The sequence below is a fragment of the Onychostoma macrolepis genome, chromosome 20 (genome assembly GCF_012432095.1).
Source record: "Onychostoma macrolepis isolate SWU-2019 chromosome 20, ASM1243209v1, whole genome shotgun sequence".
Lineage (NCBI taxonomy): Eukaryota > Metazoa > Chordata > Actinopteri > Cypriniformes > Cyprinidae > Onychostoma > Onychostoma macrolepis.
In genome coordinates, this window is record NC_081174.1 from 1,222,704 (window position 1) to 1,250,567 (window position 27,864).

Sequence of the window (27,864 nt, forward strand, 5' to 3'; positions counted from 1 at the left end):
TTCGAGGGGGCGTGTCTGTTCTGTCGAACGTTGACTGTTTGATGACACTCTCGTCGATTAGAAATGATTTATCAATGGATTTTCTAGAAAATGACTTTCTCGACGTTAATTTGACATGTATTAAGCATCTCAGATTGACATCCTAATGTTTGGAGAAGAATGGAAGAGAAATCTGCTTCATGTTATGAAGGTAATATCACTCAGTAACGTTATACACGATACCGGTTACTGTTATTCAACTAACGTTAGACCGATAACCCTACAAAATGTTGGCACAGTCAAAACTGTTATTGCGTTTTTTAAGTGATTATTGGATGGTAAAATGCAAAACGTATGTTGAAAAGCCGTTTTAAGTAACGTACAGTCCCACATTATCAGTTAAAAAAAGGAAATCTAAAATTGTTCATTGTGGACATTTACTGATTGCATCTGTGCCGTTATACTGACATGAGATTATCAGTGCTTTTCATTTCTGTGGAAACAGTTCATCAAAGACTGTTCCAGTCGTCAACATGTTGTTTCTTCTGAACGATGAAGCTTTCTTGAGTTTGAAGTGAACTACATATTTTTGGCGCCGCTTTAGGCAAGGCAAGGCAGTTTCGGTAATTCAAAGTGCTTTAAAAAGTAATAAAAACAATAATTCAGTTACGAATAAAAACTTCTAACTATGGGTGGCATAATAGCTAAAAGCAGATTCCCCTTGTTTTGAATGAAACACTGTTATTTTTGACTTGATCCTAATAATCTGAATGGTCTGTTAGGTTTATATTCAGTTAGCATATCTGCAATGTATTGAGGTCCCGAGGCCACTGAGCCTTAGTTGTGTTTCAAATCATTCACTGAACTTACACTGTACACTATACACCAGGGATCCTCAAATCTGGCCCACGAGATCCACTCTCCTGCAGAGTTTAGCTGTAACCCTGAACACACCTGAACATGCTAATCAATGTCTTCAGGATCATTAGAAAATCACAGACAGGTGAGTTTGATCAGGGTTGGAGCTAAACTCTGCAGGATTGGTCCTCCAGGGTAAGATTTGAGGAACCCTGCTATACACTATAGGTTTGTCCCGTTACACACTTCTGCACTATTTTACACCACTTTGTAGGGTAGTTGTTCACACTGAAAAACAGTAGTTACATGCTTACTTATGCCTTGTTGTTGAATGAAAGTATCAATTGCTTTCAAAAACAGAAAAGAAAAAAAAAAGTAAATATTCAGGACAACCAGTAAATATATATATATATATATATATATATAGCATCCATAAGATATTGAAAGATTATATATTTGCAGTTGATTTCCAGCTAAAGTTTTGTGGCTGTCAATTGTAATTTGTTTGTCCTTGTTGTCAATGACAAGACTTACAACCAAAACAAATTCTTAAGTTTTCTAAATAAAAATACTCACATGTTCTCATGTAATATATCCACTTCAGATATCCACTTTTTAAATAATTACATATTGTTGTTGTTGTCATTTTAACACTAAAAACTGAAAGGAGGGTCAAATAAAATAGTTCCTACAATCCACCTTTAAGTTGTATGAACTAAAGAAACTAAAAACTAAATTAAACTGGACAACGAGTCTTTAACTATGTACAATCCATTAAGAATTTGTTAATTATGTGTTATAATTTAGTTTTACTTGAAAATGTGGGGATTATCATCACTTCAGGGTTACATCACTAGTCTTTCTGAGAAGGACCCAGGTGTTTTTGTATTTATCTCAGAGTGATTAGTGCCCTTGGCATAAAACTGGGGCTTTAAAACCCACACACCAGTTAATTTAAGTTCATATGATTATCTGCATTTGTTAAGGAACAACACATATATATATAACACATAAACTCATATACAATTTATTTATTTTTTCTGTGTGTGTGCTGCTTGTGTCCAGTGTGGATGTGATATCAGAAGTGGACTGATTATTGCTTACGATGAATTGTCGCGTTATCTCTGTAGGAGCTGTGAGCTGGTATATGAGAGTCTCTAAACTGGCTGTGGCTGTGGCGGTTATTAAGATCAGCCCATCGGGAGGAGCCAGACAGTTCGCTGAATCTCTGGCTGACAGACTCAGACAGCAGGATGAAGGCTGGAGGTCTACAGCTCAAAGTCTTCATGAAGATGTGCTGCGTCTCAGACAAGAGCTGCTGCTCACTCGCTTACTGTTCAAGAAGAAGAGTAATGATGGGCCAGGACATGGTAGGACTTTATATCCATCTGTTTCAGGCCTGGAAATTCAAAACAATTGATCAAATCTTAAACTTTTTTTTTTTTTAATGAATATGCCTTTATCTTCGGAAGTCCGTAGAGATCAAGGATTATTATTATTATTTTTCTTGTTTTCTTGTGATCTCGACATAACAAATGTTATTCTCTAAATTACACAACTGCGGCACTAGGTGGCCGTATTGGCCAAATTGTGTTTGGGACAGAGTGAAGACCTTCTTTGTATTGTGCAATATTGGGTTCATTACTTACAAGTAATTAACTTGTAATAGTTAAATGCCTGAATCAATATGATTATTTTGCTTGAAAGTGACTCCTCACGCAATAGTGTTTGGTGTGATGCTAAACTTAATTCTTATTCAAACTAATGTTGATGTCACTGTATAATATTCTGTTTGCAGCTATCTTCATTTGTGCATCTTCAAAGTACCTGATTGTTAGTTAATAAGTTAATAAGTGGGGATTATGTTTATCTAGGACGTGCTTCAACGACATATTTTGTAATGTGCATTTTGTTTTATCTTAATCTTATATTTTTAATCATTAAATGTATATTTACACACATACACACACAGTCTGGTCAGCTGTCCTTGTAGGGACTCTCCATAGGCATAATGATTTTTATACTGTACCAACCGTATTTTCTATCGTCCTACACCAACCCTACCCCTTACAGGAAACTTTCTGCATTTTTACTTTCTCAAAAAAACTCATTCTGTATAATTTATAAGATTTTGTGTCCATGGAGACCTCAATTTAGGTCCCCACCGTGACACGAGTCCCCATGAGTCTGTGTGTATTCAGGTTTAAGTCCCCACCAGGATATATAAACCTGTACACACACACACACACACACACACACTCACTTGTTTCGCCATCCTTGTGGGGACATTCATAGGCGTAATGGTTTTTATACAGTACAAACCGTATGTGCTATTGCCCTACACCTAAACCTACCCCTTACAGGAACTTTCTGCATTTTTAGATTTTCAAAAAAATTAATTCCGTGTGATTTATTAGCTTGTTTACCCGTGGAGACCTCAATTTAGGTCCCCACCATGACACGAGTCCCCATGAGCCTGTGTGTATTCAGGTTTAAGTCCCCACCTGAATAGAAAAACAAGTACACACACATACTCACTCACTCACTCACTCACTCACTCACTCACTCACTCACTCACTCACACACACACACACACACACACAGTCTGGTCAGCTGTCCTTGTAGGGACTCTCCATAGGCATAATGATTTTTATACTGTACCAACCGTATTTTCTATCGTCCTACACCAACCCTACCCCTTACAGGAACTTTCTGCATTTTTACTTTCTCAAAAACTCATTCTGTATAATTTATAAGATTTTGTGTCCATGGAGACCTCAATTTAGGTCCCCATGAGTCTGTGTGTATTCAGGTTTAAGTCCCCACCAGGATATATAAACCTGTACACACACACACACACTTGTTTCGCCATCCTTGTGGGGACATTCATAGGCGTAATGGTTTTTATACAGTACAAACCGTATGTGCTATTGCCCTACACCTAAACCTACCCCTTACAGGAACTTTCTGCATTTTTAGATTTTCAAAAAATTAATTCTGTGTGATTTATTAGCTTGTTTACCGTGGAGACCTCAATTTAGGTCCCCACCATGACACGAGTCCCCATGAGCCTGTGTGTATTCAGGTTTAAGTCCCCACCTGAATAGAAAACAGGCACACACACACACACTCACTCACACACTCACTCACACACACACACACACACACACACACACACTCACTCGTACATATATGTCTGGTTTGCTATCCTTGTGGGGACTCTACATAGGCGTAATGGTTTTTCTACTCTACAGACCGTATGTGCTATTGCCCTACACAAAGCCTACACCTAAACCTACCCCTTACAGGAACTTTCTGCATTTTTAGATTTTCAAAAAACTTAATTCTGTGTGATTTATTAGCTTGTTTACCCGTGGAGACCTCAATTTAGGTCCCCATGAGTCTGTGTGTATTCAGGTTTAAGTCCCCACCTGAATAGAAAAACAGGCACACACACACACACACACACACACACACACAAACAAACAAACAAACAAACAGCATCCCAGGCTTGTAATGCACATGATATCAGTCACAGCCTATTCTACATGGCAAATAAAAATCATAAACAAATGCTTGCTTGCAGTACAATACATTTTTCATATACTGTAGAGTTTATTATTAAGCAAGCAAACTGTTTAAATTACAGATGGAAATGGGGTGTAGAAAGTTTTGCAATCAGATGACTAAAACGCCTAAAGAGGAAGTCAAAAACTCATGTGACCACATTGCATTTGTAATGGAAATGCTATCCGCCCTGAATGCATTCCAAACTACAGAGAAGCTGCGTTTACTTGCCGCTCTGTTACTCAATATTTTATCGTGCTGGGACATGTTATGAAGAAGTGCAGCGAACAAAGGGATTCCAAATGTATTGCATTGAACCAAAACCACAAATTACAATGGAAATTGCTGTTGCCTTTTTTAATCCTTTTCATTGCATCACTTCCTGTTGACTCATAAGCTGCATAACATAAGCCATAACATGGCTTGTCAATTTCTGTATTTATGTGTGACACTTGGCCTTTCATGAAAGTGATTTAGTGTGTGACGCAATAAGTGGGGAGATTTTTACCAAAAAAGATCAGATCACAAATCTGCCCCAGGTGGATGTCTTAGTAAGGTCAGGTATATTCTTCTCAGCTACCTCACTCAATAGCTGATTTTTGACTGTGTGGGAATTAGTACAGAAGCATTCCCAGTCAACACGTGAGATTACGTGATGATCACAGTGACATCACACCATTGTCATACGGTGATCCTCACAGTGTGAGTAATATGTGAGCTCATTGTGAACTCAGAAAGATGAGCGGGGTTCTTACTTATGTTAGACATCTACACAAACGCTTATTGAGAATTAACAGATTTAGATGATGATGTTTTATTGTTTTGTTTGACGTTACCATCGTGGTGAGTAGTGTTTGCTTTAGTTGGGCTCTTGATCCTTGACTTTATAACATTATATTTTTTGGGGCTGCAGTAACTGTGTTTGAAAAGCACATTTGTTATGGCAAGGAAAACCAAAAAGAGACTGCAACCAGGTGATGGTTTGTTACTGATGATAACAGCGCAAACATCACCTAGATTCAGTATGCAGTCTTTGTGAGGAGCTATTAATCTAAAGTTTTTAGTAATAGCTCTGCGATTATACAGTATAGAACCCAGCATGTCATAACAGTTTATGAAGGATTTTAAAAGCATGATAAGACACAAACATTTTGAATTACTCTGTCATTTAAACACAAAGAGAGACATCGGTGTATGAATCTCAACAATGGTGACAATCAAAAGCTTCATGCTGCAATGCATGCTGGGTACCTAGTCTCTGTGCACTGAGTGCACTTTGACCTCACATTAGTATGAGCACACAGTGAGGGCGCTGTGAGGTTACACTTTTAGCTCACTGTTACCTCACATTGTGACCTCATCACGAGTATCCTGTGAGATCATGGTGGCATCACTGTGAGATCAAATTGTTGACTGGGTTCCATGCAGATTAAACAATTTAGAAACTTCCTGTAAGTGTCAAGACTGCTAAACAGCCACACTGCTGTCACTTTTAGAGCCACACCACCCAGCCATCACCAATATGATCAACACAAAAGCCCCACCTCAACCTCAGGGAAAAAAAAAAAAAAAATTGCACAAATCATTAGTGCAACTTTTTTTAAATCCGCAAATTAAGACCGAAGGTGAGCAGTTTTAATCCTTGACTTAATTTAATTTTCCAAGAAGTCCTAACATCTATGACACACTTCAGCTTTTCTCTACCAATGTTTTAAATCCATTTCTTCAGTGCAAAGCATAGTTCTGTGTCACAACTCCACATTCTGAGTCTGTGGTTGGATTCTGTTTCACATCAAGAATCTTTGTACTTAAGGACAAAACACTATATTGAACCACCCAGTGCAATGGTATAAAACAGATAAATTAAACATCATAAATGCAAACTATTTCTGTTGATTATTTTTTAATTTCTTTTTTTTTTCTTTTTTACAATAATTGAAAGTTCCAAAAAGCAATTAGTGGTGCTGGATAATAAGTAAAGCAGGTATATAATTCAACCTAATATATGCACATTTTACACTATGAAGTGTTTGAAGAGCGTTTTCAGTTTGCATTGTTCTGAAACAGGGACCTACATTTTTACAATGTTGCATTCTTCGTTCAATTTCCTAAGGCAGCATTTCAGAGTGTACCAAAATGTAGCCTATTTATGCAAGTCACATGTGAGTAAATCTGTCTTCTCATAGGTCAGAGTGCACCTGTTTATGTTCTGGGATTCTGCTAATAGCTTCATCCATCAGGGTGGATTGAGTTAGCTCCACTAAGCTATACTACTATATATCAGTTAGTGGGAATAAAGGCTTTTCGAGACAACAATCTTGCACAGAAAAGCTGTTAGACAACATTCAGGGTGTTGGGGGTGTAGGTACTGCGATCACTGATGTGCTCACCCTTAGAATTAAACACTGATGCTTTTTCCTTAAAACATTTTCCATTATGAATTACGGTTGTTGTGGTGTGGATCTGGGCGTGATTGCTGTGTTTATGTAAGCCGAGTGTTTATGTATGCCTAAACAAGCTGATCTAAAGGAGAAAATTGTACCAGGTTCTGAAATGCTCCAAACAAAGGAGAAATGTTTAATCTTTTTTAAGAAAAAAATTAGTTTAGATGTCTACTTTGGACACTGTCTGATTATGTCTGTGTTTTGCTTTCACAGGTCAAGAGATTGCCAAAGAACTCTCTCAGGACGACCCACAGCAGTTAAAGGGCGACTCTGGCTGTGACACTGATATCAGCTCACAAACACAGATATATGGTGCTCAGGCACCATGCTTGCCTCTGACTCCTCCAAACAGTCAGAACTTTTCCCTCCAGGACAGGAAATGGCACCAGGATCACAGTCTGCTAAAACACATGCAGTTCCTACGCTGCTTGAGTGGCTTGAGCAGAGGCTGTGAATCGTCTCTGTGTCCTGATGGTGATGTGGTCTGGGATTCAGTGGTGCAGTTGCTGGATTCTGTGGTGGAGGTTTTCCGGCAGGCACATGTTGGACAGCCTCTGCATCACCCAGAGCAGCTGCATCATGCCACACAGGTGGTGGCACAGACCCTGAGTCGAGGAGGAACACAGCGTGGGTGTTCAGTGCAGCACTTCAGCAAAGTGGATGATCTGTTGAAGGAGATGATCAACCTACTGCTCACCAACCAAAAACTCAATTCGGTAAGAGACAGGGGTTTATGCACTGTGGGTAAAACCGATTGCAGACTAGACAAGAAGTGGGCCAGGAAACTTATAGGTATCACACACCTACGCGTCTTTCTGTTCTTGCACGCTTAAGGCAGGGTTTCCATCACCCTGTTTTTTGCGCATTTTGAAATATCGCATCAGAAACGAGTGATGGAAACACCAAATTGCAAATAAAAATCCCTTAATTTGCAAAAAAGTTTTTACACTCGCTTTTGTATAATTGCCTCCCAGAACTGTCTTAAGTCCCATTCATAAAGATATAGTTCTAAAAATCATTCTCAATATTAAAGAATAGCAGAGTCCACATCACAGCTACTGAATGTTGTATTGATTATAGTAAAATGCCAGTGGTTCTGTGATCATCAGTTAATATGAAGAACTTGTCAAACAGTTGGTCTACAAAAGGTTTTCCTTTATGGCATTAATAAGACTCACACAGACATTAAGAATCAGCTTGTGAACCTCAACAATGGTTACCATTATAAATTTAAAGAAAATCATTAAAAAATCTTTTTTTTTTTAATGGTCACCATTGTTGAGGTTCATAAGCTGATTCTTGATGTCTGTGTGAGTCTAATTTCTTCCATAGATTAAAACTTTTTGTGGACAAACTGTTTGGAAAGTCCTTTATATTAACTGACTCAGAACCAGTGGCTCTTAGAATCGCTTTTACTATAACCAATACAACATTCGGTTAACCAGAGATTAGACACACAATGAGTCTAAGTCATTGGTCATTGTGCTACAGGTCCATGATGAGGAATGCTGAGAAAACTCACAGTTCGAGTGTATGGTGAAGCTAGGATTTATAAACCTACAATCATAAGCTTGTTAACGTTACTTTAATAGCGTTTCTAATGTCCCGGGGATTTTGTCAAGGTAATTCATGTTTAATATAACTGTTTAAAGTAGTATGTAATGAAAGCAGTGGCTAAAATTGGCAGGTGAGTTTACCTCACCTGGTCCCCATTCGGGTTACTGCATGCATTCTTGTTCATGTTATAATCATATTACTTATTATAACTTGGAGTTCCTGATGTTCTTAGAGATTCAGCTAAGGTCATTCATGTTTAATGCAACTCAAATCTAATGAAAACATTTACAGTAGGCAGGTAAGCGGTGGCAAATTAAGCGTTTTTAGCTGGAATGGCTTTTATTGTTGGATATCAAAATGTTTTGGAAAAAAAGTGGGCAATACTAGAGGTTTTATTTTATTTATTATTGTTATTGTGTATATAACATCCTATATTGAATATTTAATTGTGCATTACCTTATTTTTGCATTTAGATTAACTTCGCCTTCACTCATTTAAAGTTACTCTTCAAAAACACTAATAATATAGTAACAAGTTAATTTTTTTTTTTTTTCAGAAATTCTCAGATATCTATTATAGTATTGTGATGCTGAATTCACTTACAGATAATATTAATAATTTTAATAACAGGCCACCTGAGTGTACTTAAAAGGGAGCCCAATTTGATGACTGATTCTTAACAAACAAGGAAATTTTTTAAAAGTACACTCTAATAATGTCAAATTAAAGTTCTGGAATAATTGTGAAATTACATATAAAGATGTACTTAAGTGGTTCAACAAAAGTGCACATTTTTATTTAATTGCAATTAACGTGCAATTAAGTGTCCAAAAGCATCACATTTTGTTATTAAGTATATTATTTTAAATTATTTCCATAATAAGTACTTTTACTTAAGTGTATGCTAAAGTGTTCTTAAATGGACCTGTAGCACAATGACCAGACAATGCTTAACCTGTGCCCTGATCTTTATTAGAAACTGAGAGGGGCAGATGTTTAATAAAATTGACAATACAATTATCACCCCAAAAAAAACAACAACAGTCTGTGTTTAAAATTGAGAAAAACAAGCTTCTAAAATGAACATGTCGTTAACTAACTTAGCTTAGCCGCTAGATGCCGAAATAACACATCAGATTAAACTATTTGTCCATATAACTCGATATATTGCGTTTGAATCCCTTGTTTCGCTTGCGTATTGGAGCAGGGGACCATTAACGATACGATGGACATCACTGATTCTGCTTGGCAGATCTCGGAGACATTAGTAAATACTGACATTTTGGGCGATGCGAATGAAAACCGAAAACTGATATCCTGACTTCTGGCGATAGTGGAAGTTCGCCGCTACGCTTCTGCACAGAGTCTATTATGGTAAGGGGCATTACATTTCCGACGTGTGCTTGTGGTGTTCGGCCAATCACAATGCACTGGGTCAGCCGGCCAATCAGAGCAGACTGTGCTTGTCTGAAGGAGGGGCTTTGTAGAAAACGACGCGTTTGAGAGAGGCGGGGCATAGAGGACCTACAATAATGTACAGTATTTGAAAAATTTGAAAAGCTGCTGACGGTTAAGGAAGATTTGACAAAGAATTTGCTGCTCGATTGGACTCTTGTCGTGTCAGAAAGTGATGAGACTATCAGTTTTATGGACGTCGCAATTTTGATTTTACTTTGGTCACTGTCGCTATGGTTACTGGTAAGGAATACGGGCTTGACTCCTGTTGCACGTTCATACAGACAGTATTCCAAACACAACTGTAAGCTGTTGTGTGAACGGGACATTTCGCGACTCACACCTGTAAAGAAAATGCGGGTTGTCAATCCCAAAAACTTACAGTGTGAACGTAGCCAAAGTTTTAAATCTTTTCCGGTGTATCAAAATACAGTGTGAGAAAAGCTACCAGCTCAATGAAGTAAGATAGCAATGAGCAATCAGGAACCAACTAATGGAGAATGATAAATGGCAACAGACATGATAGCTGAGAGTGAGTCAGACATACTTCCACAAAACAGATAGATAAGACTAAAACATGTGAGTTAAATTGGCTGGTTCTATGTCATTTATCACAGCTTGGATCAATATCACGATTCCCCTAAGTCAAACCTTTGAAAGTATGAACACACCGGAACATTACAATTCATGTTAGTGTTGCCGGCAAAAAGCAGTTGTCATATATGAAGCAGCAGTTCATCATTGTCTAAATTCACTCATTAGTTTTCATTCTCTCTGTCAGGTGGACTGTGTTAGTAAACTCATGCAGGGAATAGTGAATGAGGGTGTAGGGTGTGATTTGAAACAGCCTCTGAATGTCGACTTTGAAGGCTGTTAATTCACGATATATAGCAGCAGGCTACTTTCTCGAAAATGTCAAATATTACCCAGTGCGCACAGTTTTAATGGAAAAGAGCATGTTACTGTCAAAATTTGGCCGTTTTTTTACAGCGATTTTTAACAGTGTAAATGTATCCCAATTCTCTGTGTAAAGGTTCTCACATATGGCACCAAAAATATGTTTTGGGTTTTGGTCACTTCAGGTGTGTGTGAGAGTGTCAGATGACTCCTTTCTCATCTAAATGAATACCATGAATGAAAATTGAATGAAGTGCATAAGATGCAAGAGATTAGGTTGCGTGTTGCTATGGCAGAGTTACATTATCATCTGGAAAGAAAAACTTGTTTCTCTGAAACTAAAAAGGTGAAGAATCTTATTATGCCTCAAGCAAATAAATGAAAAATTACTTGCTAATAACAGACATCAGTTATATAACATCTAATGTAAATTAGAAAATTATGTATTGATAATATACAACAATGCCAAGTAGGGATGCACATTATTGAATTTTAGAATTTCTGTTATGCCAATATTTTTCATATTATAACAATACACATTTTCCTTTGTTTGGAAACAACACAAGGTCTTCCCTGTTCAAGGATTTACAAAATGTTTTCATTTTGGGTATTTTTTTTTAACAGTCTGTTTATTTTATTATAAATAGAATAATTATTTTCTGTTGTGAATTGGAGTGTTCAGTCTGACATGGTCTCCTTCTGCTGTTAGTTCTCAGTCCATGGCGTGCTGTCAGAGTGTCTGCTGGCTCTGGGAGGAAGTCCTGTTGTGAGAGCTGCACTTGTTCAACTCCTGATGTCTCAGATCATTCAGCTGGCACAGCAGCTATGGGACACCTGTGAGGTAGGTTACACCACACCACACCTAGAGATCACTGTAAAAGTTTTACCAAACAAAACATTCTCCCTATTGAGGGACTTCCTTATTAGTGGAAAAGTTCAGTCTTCTTCAATCTTGAAAATAAATATTTTTCATACAATAAGGATTAGTGATAGGCACTCAGAAAATGGCTTTGCAACAAACATAACCTGCTGGAGTCCTTCTGTGGTTGAATGGTCTATTGGCCAAATTAAATAGGTCCAGTGACACAGTACAGTACAACTGCTGCTGCACAAAGGTGTGTTGTTTTGTTGTCATGCTCAGTAGATTTTGTTGTATATTTGCCACAACTCTGGCAGCACTATTTCCAGTCACTGTAATTGCCCCTTCACAACATCTGTACACAGCACTGCACTTAAATATTTCACATGAATGCTATTGCATTTGAAATTCATTTCCAAATAAGTGACATTAGTCTATGTAATATTTTAATAATTCTTCTCATTCATTTTGAACAGTGTGATGTAACAGTGCACAAAAATACTTCTGACAAGTAAAGAATTCATAAAAATATAACAATATGTTTCCAGTAATTTGACAGTAAGCCAAACGCTGTCATCCTGCATCCTGTTTTATCACAATTGGAATTGGACAAATTGTAAAAAGATATAACTTCTATGTCCACCCTTAGAATTTTTCCAGAAAAGAAAGAGAACAAGATATGGAATATAACGAAACACTATAGCTGATTTACCTTTGTGTTATCCTACAGGCACAGAGCTTACAAAGTTTATCAGAAACTTGTCTCTGTATTGGCTTATTGAAACTATTTTTGTTGGTTAAATAGAGCAAAAACAGACAATACAGCATTTAAAATATAACTTGCTTAATATTAATTTGTTTATTGATCTGTTGTTGTATAAAAATGAATGTTTGCAGTCATGCAGATATTCGGGAAACAACACTCTTGCTCGTGTGATGTTGCGTAATTCTATCACATTATTTAATATTAAAAACAAAAACTGGTAAGGGCATTTTTGCTTCCATATCTGCTTTGTAAACTTCTTTCTAATAGGCATTTTGCTTGCAGTGAATGCATGCAGCGTAAATGCGCACAATCAGTAGTCTGTTGTAATAATTTTGTAAGGTTTTATCCTTCATTTATAAATTTTAGCTTTAGGGAACCAAATCGTAGAAATTCGGTTTTGATCTGATTAATTGATATGAATCAAAATTGTATAATTTATACCTTATTAACGACTCGTCCAGCGAGTATTAATACAGTATAATTCAGCAATGCTTCTTATTGTTGATAAGAATACAGAATTGATTGGGAAATTTTGCTTCAGCAACAGGTAACACGATCTATGGCAAATAATTTAAGATTTGAAAATCAAGGCACCAGACTATTCATTAAAAATGAATCGAGCGTTTATTTACTATTCTAGGGTACAATACAAATAACCAAAACACATACACACACATACACACATTATGGCAAGATCAAAGCAGTTTGAAGGAAGTTAACTATTCTCTTTTCTTGAGAATAAGGACGACCTTGGGGACGTCACAAACAGAAGACTCAGTTATTGTTATCTTTTAACGATTCATTCAATTCAATCAGCTTCAGCGAATAAGAGATTTGTTTGTTTTACTTGCTGTGAGTTGAAGTTGAGTTGAAGGCTGTTCTTAGGGGTTGCTGGAGGGAAGCCCTGGACTTTTCCTGCTGACGTGTTGTTGTCGCGTGACGTCACTCGGGATTCCTCCTTTTGGATTTGATGGCTCTCTGGTAACGCGCGAATAGCGAGTTTGACGTTCTTACGCAGCAGCTTTGCAAGTTTTTCTTTGGTCAGACGTGGCCAGGGTGTTGAAGTCTTTTAGATGATCAGCTAGATGTTTCGCAGCACGATCGGGGGGGGCAACGCCCAGACTTTCAGCCAAGTTTCTTGCAGTTTCACCAGTTGTTCCAACCCGTTCTTTTTCTCTTTCTAATTCAAAGTTGGGGTGTCTGTTTTTATCGGACAGAATTAAGTCCATCCTATTCACTGTCTGACCCAATCACATTGTCTCTGTAGGGCGGAGCCCCGCCCGGCACGACTTCTTTTTCGTGCATACATTATCTGCTCATAAATGTCACCTGAAGTAAATATCCTATCAGATTTCTATAAAGTGTTATAATCATACCTTATGATGCTAAAAGTCAACATTCATCTTTTTCAATGTATTGGAATCAGCATAACGTGTAATTTAATACCAAACATGAGATAGTTGTCACATCGAATATCTATAATTTTACCTACTAAACGGGTTAAGTCATAGATTAAAATATCCTAAATTCTGATAACTACAGTAAGATTAACTGAAAAATAAAATACCACATTCATATATATTTTGTCTCTTGAGTGTATTGCTTTTAATAGCAGCAGTCTTTTCTGGATTGTCCTTTTGAAGATCCTTTGTCCATAACAGTTTGGGTGTTCTTTTCCTTTTGGAGAAGAAGAGGAAAAAGGCGCATTCCTTTTGGAATGCAGTGAAGAAAAAGGGGTTTTGTGGTGAGGTCATGAGGCTGTAGGTTTGTTGAGGTCTGGTCACATATATCTCTCTTTCCTTGTTGATACCATCATTGAATTACGGCCAAAAGCAGTCAGGGGATTCAGGGAGGGTCTGTGCTGGAGCCTGTCCAGATTCCCTGTGCTTTGTACTGTCTGTTTATTCGACTTTATTTATGGTAAACTGGTCAGGAATAACATTGAAGATTGGTTCTTCAAGGGATGGCCAGATGTTCCCCTCCCAGCTTCATGAGATGATAAGGAGAACAGACAGGAAGCTTAGTCACATACTTTGGGCGTTGGGTTGGTCATTTGTAACTTTTACGAGCTGATGACTGAAGATCAGTTCCAGTGGAATGTGCTTAAGTTAAACTCATGTGTGTGCGTTCTTTTCGACCAGGTTCTACAATGTCATACTATGCTACATCACAGTGAATGTAAAGCAGTGTTTTTGATTGTGTGTGACATACTCATTAATGTAAGTTTGTTCACCCCTAGCAGTAAATGCAACCACACATGAACAGAGGTCAAGAGAGAAATATCGGATTTGATCCATACCAGGTCCCATAAAACGTCTTTACAGATCTAAAGTTAGCACAGACCCTACCAATTCTAACAATTAAGACATTGATTTCTGTATAACACCTGTATACAAAACATCATTTACTTGTGTTAACTAGCTAACAGAAGAAAAATGGGGGAAAATTAGCTAAATTAGTATTTCAAATTATTTCTTACTTCAGACTTTTACAGTCTTATTCATATTTTGACAACTTACAGTATTTATAGTCCTTGGCTGGTTGAACAGAAAGCACTAAAAGCAGGCTCACAGCCACCACACAAACCAATGCGAAGGCAGAGACAGACCATCATCAATGTAGAGAAATGCTTCAAAAGTCGATTTCTTCTCAAAACGAGATCAAAGCACGACGACTCCAAGCGGGGTGCAAATTTCATGCTGAATCACAGAAGTCTGCCCTGGGGTCTCACTGAACACATCTGAAAACTGACTGACCAGGTTCTCCAGTTCTTTCTTCTGTGCCCCGGACAGCTGCGGGGGGAAGCAGTCCACTTTTTAAGGATGTTAATATGGTAGATATGCTCCACTTTCCTATATCCCAGCTGTCTGACTTGGTATGTGATCGGCCCTATTCGTTCGATGTAGGGAAGCATGAGGTCCCAGTTGCGCCCATCTTAGGCTACTACGTGCCGCAGCATCTGTTTAAGAGTCTTGTTGAATCTTTCCACCAATCCTTCCGCCTGTGGGTGATAAACAGATGTGTGTAGTTGTTTTACCTATAGTAGCCGGCAGAGGTCCGTCATGAGCCGGGACATGAAGGGGGTTCCTTGGTCAGTCAGGATCTCCTCGGGGATGCCCACCCCTCTGCAGAGTAGAAACAACTCCCTTGCGATGCTCTTAGCCGTCGCTTTGTGAAGGGGGATGGCCTCCGGGTATTGGGTCACATAGTCGACTATGACGAGGATGTGTTCGTGGCCTCGGGCAGACTTTGGCAGCAGGCCCACCAGATCCATCCCAATCCGCTCAAAGGGGCTGGAGGGAGGACGACACGGGGACATTCATTGGCAGGTTGGGCAGCTTTGACAGAAACGTTTAACCTCTGTGTCCAGTCCGGCCAGTGGAAGTGATCTCTTGTCCGTTGGATGGTATTCGCCAATCCCAGATGTCCAGCCATCTGATGGGAGTGTACCAGCCCGATGACCGCCTCCGTCTTGGTCTTAGGAACCATTAGTAGCAGTTTTTCCTCCCCCCACCTGTGGGCGACACAGTACAGCAGGCTATTTTTGATGACAAAGTGAGGTATGTGGTGCTGGGTTTTGTTCCTCCTTGTCAGTCTGCCGGACCTGTTCCCAACAGTTGCGGAACCGCTCGTCCTCCCACTGTTCTCGGCCAAACGACCACCCAGCAGTAGCCTGTTGGAACACGTCAGCATAAACATTGGGCAGATGGGCAGGTTGAGACTCACCCTCCCTCTCGCGTCTCCGTTGGCGCTCTTGGGATGTAGCGGCTGGCTGCACTGCCTCGTTCAACAGCTGGTCAAACCCGGCTCAGCTCAGTGATGTTGACGGGATTCCTCAAACTGACCGGGCGTCGCATCAATCTCGTTAGAGCCCGGAGCAGCCGGTCGACAACCACCCTCTCCACGACCTGATTGGCAGACAGGGCTCCTGCCAGCAGCCAGCAGCCACAAGCCGTACGAGATAAGCCCACCCGGGCGATTATCTCAGCTTTCAGGTCATCGTATTGTTCATTGCGTGGGACTTGTAAGGAATAATAGGCCTGCTGTGCTTCCCCGTGAGGAAGGGCATGATGATGCAAGCCTACTCTTCTTTTACCCCACCCCTCCTGGATAGTGATGACCTGAAATGTATGGAGGTAAGCCTCAACATTATCTTGGTCCGTTAACCTCAGTTGGCATTGGTGCGCTTTGCTGGTGGCATCTGGGAGCTCCCTACCGCGCTGGCCTGTAGCCCCGCTCAATCATCTGGTAGGTATGTTCCAGCCGAGCCACCAGCCTCTCCGAGAATTGTTCTTGGCAAGCGGAGAGTTCAGTGAAGCAGTGAATGATCTCTTCCATTGTCGGGGAGAGAGAGAGAGAGAGAGGTAAATCTACAGGTATGGAATCAGAGAAAAGAGAAACCTGGTCTTTATTTCACGTGTCTCAATTCACCCTTTTCTGCCCGCATTCTCCACTATATGTAGCGGGGTGAATGAGAACACAGCCATCACGAATGAGCCCCAGGTGCGCTGGCCATCACGCTCAGGTGTTTGCAGTTGGTGGTTAATGAAGGAGCGTCATTTCCAGGGCGACGCTGATCTGCCCTCAGGAGACTTGCCACATTATTTTTAAACAAAACAAATCCAAGATAGATTTAAACATTCAATGTTCTTTTTTGCAAACATACTTGACAAAAATGTCACTGCAAATATTCTTTACGTCTTAAATGTATTTAAAAGTATGTAAAGTTCAATTATACAGAAACTTTAGCAAATAAGCACAAGTTAACCTGCCATACCAAACAAGACCACAGGGAGATGCCAAAGGGCTGCATATAAATTACTATACGGATCCATTCAGAATCATTAAACACATCAAAATACAAATGAAAAATTGAGACATTCTGGTCCTGATTCTGAAGGCTGTTTGACGTCATTAGTGAATAGTTCCTCTGTCAGAACACACGGTCTTTTCTGTTTGGAGCATCTGATGCCCATATGAACACCACTGATACTTTCATTTTATTTTGCGCTGTCATTAATTACTCACCTTCATGTCGTTCCAAACCCGCAAGACCTTCGTTCATCTTCTGAACACAAATTAAGATATTTTAAGAGGGCCTCTGACGCTGCGTGCAGCTGAAATTAACTGCACACTCATCACAGCTAATGAAAAATCAGAATGATTTTCACATAATTTTGAAGTAAATATTTTAGCCTACAAGACTGATTACTCAAAAGTCTTATTCAGAACTATTTAGTGTGGGTTTTAAGGCCTTATTTCAGCTACATTTATTTTTCCCAAAACTTACTAACCACGCATAATATTTTTTTTCTAAAAAATGCAAACATGTACATCCATCTTGGTCACATATTATTGTAGCACAGTTTGTGCTGAATACAAAAAAATTACATGTTGGTCAATAGTATGTTTTAAGTAGCTGAAATAAGTACAAATATCAGGGCATGTCAAAACATCTCAAGGGCCCCAAAATGACCTCAGACCCCAGAGGGTTAATGCTCTGAGGTCTGAGGGTGTTTTGGGGGCCTGGAGAAGTTTTGACATGCCCTGACATTTGTGCTAAAGTCTAATAACACTGTAAACAGCACAAACTGGGCTACAATAATATGTTAGCAGCATTTGTGTACATGATTGTATTTTTGAGAAAGCAACGTTTATGCGTGGTTACTGAAAAACTAAAATTTTGAAGTCTCTGAAATAAGGCCATAAAACACATACAGAACATTTGTTCACAAGACTTTTGAGAACTGGATCTTGTAGCCTAGATTTTTTGCTTCAAAATGATATGAAAATCATCTTGTGTACTTGCTCACAGAAAACAATATATTGATTTAAATTTTCGAAGACACTTTTTGAGTAGAAAGTGTCTATGCAAGAGGATGTGAACTATCATTAATGCTGTGATTAACACCTGAGAAGACAAAGACCCGCATAATGAGCTGCATAATGAGCCATTCAGACAGGTATGTGACTGAGTTTATTAGGAACAATCAAAGCTGACTTTTTAGCATCATTACTCCAGTCACATGATCCTTCAGAAATCATTCTTATATTCTGATTTTCTGCTCAAAAAAACATTTATTATTATTGTTATTATTATGTTGAAAAGAGCTGAGAAGATTTTTTTCAGGTTTTTTTGATGAATAGAAAGTTCAGAAGAACAGCATCGTTTGTACTGATACTGATCTGAACACTGAGAATTAAAAAGTAACACACCTTTGTGCCAAACATTCATTCATTGTGTTAACACTCACACTAACGTTACTTTTATATCTTGTGGTTTTATATGTTATAAAATATTAAACAAACATCCTGGTGTTGTGAGACATTTAGACAATGAAATGACACATATTTCAAAATGTTTCACTTGATTTCATTCATGTAGTCAGGAATTATGGTTTGGGAAAAGTCTAACTAGTAAAATGTGTACAAGTTATGTCACAATAACACAATAACAACAGATGCAAGTAATCTTAGGCTACTCATCAGAGTGATATTCTTCACTGGATCCAGCTGCGCGACGCATCGCGTTGTGAGATAAATTCTGGGTTATTTCTCTCTGCGTGTATTTCTTCCAGAAACAAAAAGTAATGTTAACCGGGATGAACTTGTTTGTTCACGCGGAGGCGATGTGGGCGTTTACATTCACGTGGATGTTTGAATCTGAAAAGCGCGATCGGCGCGTGGGCGTGACCACATTAAATATAATGAGTTGAGACAGGAAAACTGGACATCGCAATTGGTTTCATATGGATTACAGTACTTTATCACAGAATATTTGTTTTGGACGTGACTTACTTCATTTAAAAGTAGACATTTCAAGCTTTCTATACATATATTTCTCATGTATTTGACGCGAGTATTCGCGAAGATTCATGTTGTTTCATTTACGTATCTGTGAAGAGAGGAGACAGAGACGGAGCTGGCAGAGAACACACACCCTGTTTGTTTTCTTTATTTTAGAAAAGCACATTGTTTCGTTGTTATTATGACTATACAGAAATAAAAGTAGACCCTTTGCAGTTTCAAACGATACCTAATTCTTATCTGTACGATCAAAACTGACAGAGTATTTTTAGTTCTTTTCACGGTCATAAAGAAAATAAGAGACAGCCTGCACCAGTGCAGGCTTCGACTCCACTGGGTTAAAAATGCTCAAAATATTAAAACGGAACAAAATTTCATGCAATTGTATTGTAGGGCTGCTATAATATGAAATAATTAAGCCTAAATAATGTTCTCAGAGATCAAATTCTGGGTGAGATAAGGGAATCAGGACACTATGTGGTGACTAAATCATCAAATCAGTTTTTCTTCTTGCAACTTTTGCTTAACAAGTGTGCTTCAGAAACACACAGTTACAGCAGCCAGAGAAAAACTTAAGTTAAAAAGTCAAGGGTCAGGAACCCAACTAAAGCAAGCGCTTACCTCCGTTACGGTGACTTCAAACTTTATTATTTTCAATAAAACAGCGCTTAGGCTTCCTGGAGGCTAAATGAGGGTAGCCCGTAAAGGGCCAGTGCAGGCTTGTTTGCGGGGAATGGGTCGTGTTTAGTCACTATTTAGTGTGGAATTTTTCTAAAATATTTGCTCATCATGACTAGTAGGGTGTTCTAAGTCAATCTACTGTCTAGTCATACCGCCCAGCACAAAGAGTGAGGAGAGTAAAATAATGTGGGTTTTTGATTTTACTTGTATTTTATTTACAACACAGTATAATAAAAACATACACAATGAAACCTTTGTGCCAAACATTCCTAGACTCTAATAGCATTGTTAACACTTGTACTACTTTTATATCTTGTGGTTATATATGTTGTAAAACATTAAACCAACATCCTGGCTTTGTGAGACATTTAGACAATGAATTGACATGCATTTTAAAATGTTTCACTTGATTTCATACATGTAGTCAGGAATTAACTAGTAAATTGTGTACAAGTTATGTCACAATAACACAATAACAACAGATGCAAGTAATCTTAGGCTACTCATCAGAATTATATCCTCCACTGGATCAAGCTGTGCGACGCATCGCGTTGTGTTGAGTTCTTCTGAGGTAAATTCTGGCAAATTCCTCTGTCTTCTAGAAACAAAAAGTAGCCGGGATGAGCTCTTCACGTTTGTTTACAGGGGTGATCTGGGTGTTTACATGTCCGCGAGTCTCACGTGGATGTTTAGGATTTGAAAAGCGGGATGGGCTCATGGGTGTGATCGCATTAGAGATTGTCATGGAGCTACTCTGTGACTATACACAGACTAGACCATAGACATACACACACAGCATACATTTATACACTTTAGAAAATGCTGGGTTAAAAAGGGACAAACCCTGCGGCTGGGTCGTTTTGACCAGAGGTGGGTAGTCCAGGGGTCAGAAAGTAAAAGTCCTGCCATATGTTTATTCCACCCATGAACTCAGCAGCTGATTTCACCAGAGGTGGAACCAAGTCATTCCTTTCAAGTCACAAGCAAGTCTCAAATCAAATCCCAAGTCCTCAAAGAGTTAAAGTTAATGAAATAATTAAGTGACTAATTAAATGATGATTGTGCATTAGTAATGAACACCTGCTATTATTGAGAATTACAGAGGATCAGATGTTGATGTTTTATTGGTTAAAATGATGCCACCATCATGGAGATCAGTGTTAGATGATAATCCCTAAAGTAGGGATAATCAACAGCTAGCTGTGCATTAAACGATTTGAATGCACTTCGCGGAGGCACCCATTCTTTGCTGCGCATCGGGTGGTGCATTCAAATCGTTTAATGCACAGCTAGCTGTTGATTATTCCTTACAAGTACAATAGACCAGTCAGTAGGGGTGTGCGATATATATCGTCTGCGATTAATATCGTAATTGTTGTTTTAACTATGTGCGATTTGACATTGAGTATTTAGTGACACAAAGTTTAGTGCCTTGTTAAAAAAATTAAAAAACCGAAAATTATGGAATATTTTATGGAAAAAGTCGGAATATTTCGAGAATTTAAGTCGTAGAAATTTTGAGTTATAATATTTTGAGAGTATAGCCTATATTGCGCGTGCAAATGGCACACATTGAGAAGTTGCCAGGAATTGATTTGAATATTGTTGCGTCATATGTCAATTTTAAGGACTCGCGGAAACAGCTTAATATCAAGAATATGATATTTATTAACAGACTGAACAGGAACAACTGTTTATCTTAACATCAGCTCACACACTCAATCGACATTCCTTTGGGGGGGCGCTGTAGCTCTCTTATTTAATCCTTTTTTAATACGCTACAAATATATGTGGGATTATTAGCAGAAATCATGTCTTCCATTGCATTCGTTATTTGTTGTGCACCAGCCACCCAATAGCAATAGCTTAAGCTTTGTGCTTTTAGTGCTTTTAATATAAAACAAAGTTTCAGCTTTCAAAATCAGTTTTATAACAAAACACAAATTATGTGTCTTACAATAATGTGATTTTCAAGACCTTTAATGTGGCGTGACAGATCGCTATATTTATGTGAATCAATTCATTAAATTATTGTGAAAATTCCACCTACTCCGCAAAAATGTTCAGCTCAGCTTTCAAATTCTGTCAGTTTTATAACGAAATACAAATTCTAAATGTGTTTTTGCTCTTTATTTCAAGTTTATAGCAAGATATAAAAGTGGAGGAACATCATAAGGCATGATAGTTTAGCCTAATTTATAATGAATATAATGTCTCGTCGTTCGTTATTGTAATCGGAAAGATAACTGACTCACATGCCGCTTGACAAATACATTATTGCAATATAGCCTACATATTGTTTATATTTCACTAAAAACTGAGATTTGGAAGATCTCCCGGTGCTCCCAATCCGGGCCATTTGCATGTGCAAAAGGCTAGAATAGCCTATCTCAAAATATTATAACTATGATCTTTATTCTCGAAGCATTTCAAGTTTATTCTTAAAACATTTTGACTTTAATCTCGAAACATTTCAACTTTATTCTCGTAATATTTAGACTTTATTCTCTGAATATTTAGACTTTATTCTCATACTATTTCGACTTTATTCTCGTAATTTCGACTTTATTCTCAAAATATTATGACTTTAGTCTCGTAATTTTAGATTTTTCTTTTCTTTTTTTTTTAAGTGGCACTAAAACGCCATCATAGTGGCGCTATTTGTCTGCACTATGGAAATTTTGATGCTTTCTGCACAATAAATTTAACCTTGAACAGATTCCTGCTTGTTCTGGTCGCCTTTTTGCCTCCAACTGCAAGGTTCATCTACGAAAGAGATAATGATTTTAGATGGGATAAACTGGACATCACGTTGGTTTCATACTGATTACTTTATCAGAGAATATTTGTTTTGGACTTAACTTACTTCATTTAAAAGTAGACATTTCAAGCTTTCTATACATACATTTCTCATGTCTTTGAGGTGAGTATTCACATCAAGAAAATACGAGACAGACCGCAGAGGGTTAAAAAAAGCACTGGGTGGATTTTTATTAGAGGTCGACCGATAGTGGATTTTACCGATACGATAACTAGGTTGGACTACACTGGCCGATATGATTAATCAACCGATAGTTTTTTAAATGGATACTGAACGAAAGCTAAAATAGAGCTTTACTGTTTTTAAAAAGCAGTAACAGTACTGAACCATATTTTGTAAGTGAATAAATATTTAGTATTAATATTAATTATTATATTGATCATTGGTTATTTCATAGTTTACTAATGTTAAAAGAAGAAACTTTTTGTGTAATGTAAAATTACACAATGTACTCAATGTAAAAATGAAGCCTATTAGAATAGTAAATGTTGAAACGAAATGAACACACTCTAACAAGGAACAATACTTCTACAGCTTTCATTAATGTTACAAATGGACTCTTATTGTTAAGTATTACCATTTAATTTCAACAGTCATGCTTAAAGATAGCCATCTTGAAATACCTACACAAGGCCATATTAAAATTACATGCACAAGTTATTGATATTGTATTTATACTCTCACATTTTATTTGCTGCTATTTTAGAACACTGCATGATTATCTAATCAAAATATTAAAAAAAAAAAAAAAATGCAAGTGACACGCTGTGCACACTGCGCTGCGTCTTGGAGAAGTCCCAGGTGTCACACACAACAGACGCGTCACGTTCAATTCAAGCAGCGGTCTAAAACTGTTTATTTAATCACCAAACGGACATAAGTTTGCTTAAGAATGAACTATGTGGCATAAATGAGTTTGAAGTTCGGTGTTTAAAAAAACAGAGCAAACGGAAAGAGAATGCACGATCTATATTACAGCTCTCTATATGAAGCATACAAGACTGTATTAGAGCCACAGAAAGACAAACGATTTGCTGAAAAAATGCACAATACATAATTTATAGCCTAGGGTGAAGTCATTATGTAAATTAACAATGATTTGGGACAAATATAATGTTATTTAATGGAAAACAATGTGAATGGCGCTCTGTTCCACGGCAGAATTTTCTGTCAGCTGCATTTAAATGTGCGTTTGAAGTTTCCCGCTCTGTGCAACGCGCAGTGTCACATGCCAAAACAAACAACACGTGCTGTCAGTGATTTCCGCCTCTAGAGGCCACTCTCATGCTGTATAATGACAGCAGACCATTCTCAGCCACTCCAGCAACAGACGCAACACGGAAAACTATCGGCATGGATTTTTGCCGATAACCGATAGTTCCGCAAATCAAGTATCGGCGCCGATTAATCGGCAAAACCGATGAATAGGTCGACCTCTAATTTTTATTATTAGGGTGGTTGTGTACACACATTGCCAACATTTGTGTTCAAACACCATGTAAAAGTGAATTTTGCATCTGATGACCCCTGTAAGCAGCAAGCTCATTGACTGCTGATGTGGAAAAAAAACAATCAGCTGTGCCGTGTGATTGATGATGTAATTATATCAGATTGAGTTTAAATTTATCGGCCTCTTCTGGGTTATTCGACAGCACTATAACTTAAATAACAGAATGGCTTAAAAAAAAAAGAAAAACACTTTCTGACGTTGCCCCTTCAAAGTCTTGACCTCAACCTTGATTTAGACTTTGGCATGACCTTTAGAGAGTGATTCATGCCCTTACTTGTTCCGAATATTACAATATTGTCCGTTTTTGCTCCACCTATATTCCTTCCACTCCACTCATATTCACTGACCAGTTTTCAGTGCATGTGTTGTTTGGTGACATGCAAAACATTTGCTTCCTTTGTAACTATTTTTTCTTGTGCAGAAGAAATTACTATACAGAAAACACTTTTGTCTAAAACATAAGTTACTGAATATTAATGACTTGTATATACATGTTTTATATAAAATCAGTATTACTTGCAGATATACTGTAGAACAGAAGGTGGATGGATGCCCAGTCAACACGTGAGATCACGCGATGATCACAGTGACATCACATCATTCTCATACGGTGATACTCACAGTGTGAGTAATATATGAGCTCATTGTGAACTCAGAAAGATGAGCGGGTTCTTATTTCTGTTAGACATCTACAAAAGTGCTTATTGAGAATTAACAGATTTAGATGATGATGTTTTATTGTTTTGTTTGACGTTACCATCGTGGTGAGTAGTGTTTGCTTTAGTTGGGCTCTTGACCCGTGACTTTATAACATTATATTTTTTTGGTGCTGCTGTAGCTGTGTTTGTAAAGCACATTTGTTATGGCAAGGAAAACCAAAAAGAGACTGCAACCAGGCGATATTGGTTTGTTAATGGTGATAACAGTGCAAATATCACGTAGATTCGGTATGCAGTCTTTGTGAGGAGTTATTAATCTAAAGTTGTTAATAACAGCTCTGTAATTATTCAGTATAGGACCCAGCAGTGTCATAATCATTTATGAAAGATTTTAAAAGCATGATAAGGTATACACATTTTGAACTACTGTGTCATTTAAACACAAAGAGAGACATCAAGAATCAGTGTATGAATCTCAACAATGGTGACAATCAAAAGCTTCATGCTGCAATGCATGCTGGGTACCTAGTCTCTGTACAGTGAGTGCACTTTGACCTCACATTAGTATGAGCACACAGTGAGGGCGCTGTGAGGTTACACTTTTAGCTCACTGTTACCTCACATTGTGACCTCATCACAAGTATCCTGTGAGCTCATGGTGACATCACTGTGAGATCAAATTGTTGACTGGGTGTTAATTTATATACACTAAGCAAAATTATAAACGCAACACTTTTGTTTTTGCCCCCATTTTTCATGAGCTGAACTCAAAGATCTAAGACTTTTTCTATGTACACAAAAGGCCTATTTCTCTCAAATATTGTTCACAAATCTGTCTAAATCTGTGTTAGTGAGCACTTTTCCTTTGCCAAGATAATCCATCCACCTCACAGGTGTGGCATATCAAGATGCTGATTAGACAGCATGATTATTGCACAAGTGTGCCTTAGGCTGGGGCCACAATAAAAGGCCACTCTAAAATGTGTAGTTTTACTGTATTGGGGGGGTCCGAAAACCAGTCAATATCTGGTGTGACCACCATTTGCCTCACGCAGTGCAACACATCTCCTTCGCATAGAGTTGATCAGGTTGTTGATTGTGGCCTGTGGAATGTTGGTCCATTCCTCTTCAATGGCTGTGCGAAGTTGCTGGATATTGGAAGGAACTGGAACACGCTGTCGTATACGCCGATCCAGAGCATCCCAAACATGCTCAATGGGTGATATGTCCGGTGAGTATGCTGGCCATGCAAGAACTGGGATGTTTTCAGCTTCCAGGAATTGTGTACAGATCCTTGCTACATGGGGCCGTGCATTATCATGCTGCAACATGAGGTGATGGTCGTGGATGAATGATACAACAATGGGCCTCAGGATCTCATCACGGTATCTCTGTGTATTCAAAATGCCATTGATAAAATGCACCTGTGTTTGTTGTCCATAACATACGCCTGCCCATACCATAACCCCACCGCCACCATGAGCCACTTGATCCACAATGTTGACATCAGCAAACCGCTCACCCACACGACGCCATACACGCTGTCTGCCATCTGCCCTGTACAGTGAAAACCGGGATTCATCCATGAAGAGATTTTCTGACAGTTTGTGCAGAAATTCTTTGGTTATGCAAACCGATTGTTGCAGCAGCTGGTCTCAGACGATCTTGGAGGTGAAGATGCTGGATGTGGAGGTCCTGGGCTGGTGTGGTTACACGTGGTCTGCGGTTGTGAGGCCAGTTGGATGTACTGCCAAATTCTCTGAAACGCTTTTGGAGACGGCTTATGGTAGAGAAATGAACATTCAATTCATGGGCAACAGCTCTGGTGGGCATTCCTGCAGTCAGCATGCCAATTGCACGCTCCCTCAAAACTTGTGACATCTGTGGCATTGTGCTGTGTGATAAAACTGCACATTTTAGAGTGGCCTTTTATTGTGGCCAGCCTAAGGCACACCTGTGCAATAATCATGCTGTCTAATCAGCATCTTGATATGCCACACCTGTGAGGTGGATGGAGTATCTCGGCAAAGGAGAAGTGCTCACTAACACAGATTTAGACCGATTTGTGAACAATATTTAAGAGAAATAGGCCTTTTGTGTACAGAAAAAGTCTTAGATCTTTGAGTTCAGCTCATGAAAAATGGGGGCAAAAACAAAAGTGTTGCTTTTATAATTTTGTTCATATATACTTTTTATTTTTTCCATCATGTGACCGTGAGACTATCCACTAATCTTGCTTTCTAAACAGTTCTGGCATATATCATACATATGCATATATACTGTGTATAATGGCTCAATAATGGTAGGGTTTTGTTTTGTGCAGAGGTCCAGAGAGGCGCGGCATCATCAGGTGGACTGGATCTGCTATGAAAATTCATTCTATGTGTTCTGGCTGCTGGAACATCTTGCCCAGGACATTGATTATAATGTAAACAAGGAGCGTGCGATCCAGCTGGAAACCAAAGCATTTCCTCTCGCAGATGAGTTTCCCCTGTTCTCTTTGTATATGTGGCGGATCGCAGGTCTCTTCAGAGCAGGACACACATGAGCAGATGTTGACTCACTACTGTCTTTCTTAAAATCTTTGCTCCTTTTTAAAAGCTCACTTTACATGAAGTGCCTTAATTAAGAAAAATAAACTGTTAATTAATAAATTTTAAACCAGTCAGTTGTTGTTGTTGTTGTGTTCTTTGGAAGTCTCATGTTGATCAATCATAGGTTGATTTCACTGTAAAGTGTAACACTAAAATAAGTGTTACACCAAATCAGCATATTAGAATGATTTCTGAAGGATCACGTGACACTGAAAAATGGATTAATGGGTGCTGAAAATTCAGCTTTGCCACCACAGGAATAAATTATGTTTTAAAACATATTCAAATAGAAATTGTATTATTATTATTTTACTGTGTTCATCAAATAAAAAAGCCTTGGTGAGCATATGGGTCTTCTTTCAAAAACTTAAAAATCTTAAAGGGGTCTTTTGATGTGATTTCAAGTTTT

General features: G+C 38.4%; 1 protein-coding gene across 1 annotated transcript; it reads left to right on the forward strand.

Annotated features, from left to right (window-relative positions):
* Window positions 1–11: 11 nt before the first annotated feature.
* On the forward strand, window positions 12–27,688 carry mei4 (meiosis-specific, MEI4 homolog (S. cerevisiae)). The gene is made up of 5 exons (XM_058755202.1): window positions 12–190; window positions 1,968–2,207; window positions 7,062–7,564; window positions 11,468–11,599; window positions 27,185–27,688. Exons 1-5 carry the CDS (start codon window positions 160–162, stop codon window positions 27,407–27,409), a joined length of 1,131 nt encoding a protein of 376 aa, XP_058611185.1. The 5' UTR covers window positions 12–159; the 3' UTR covers window positions 27,410–27,688.
* Window positions 27,689–27,864: the final 176 nt, after the last annotated feature.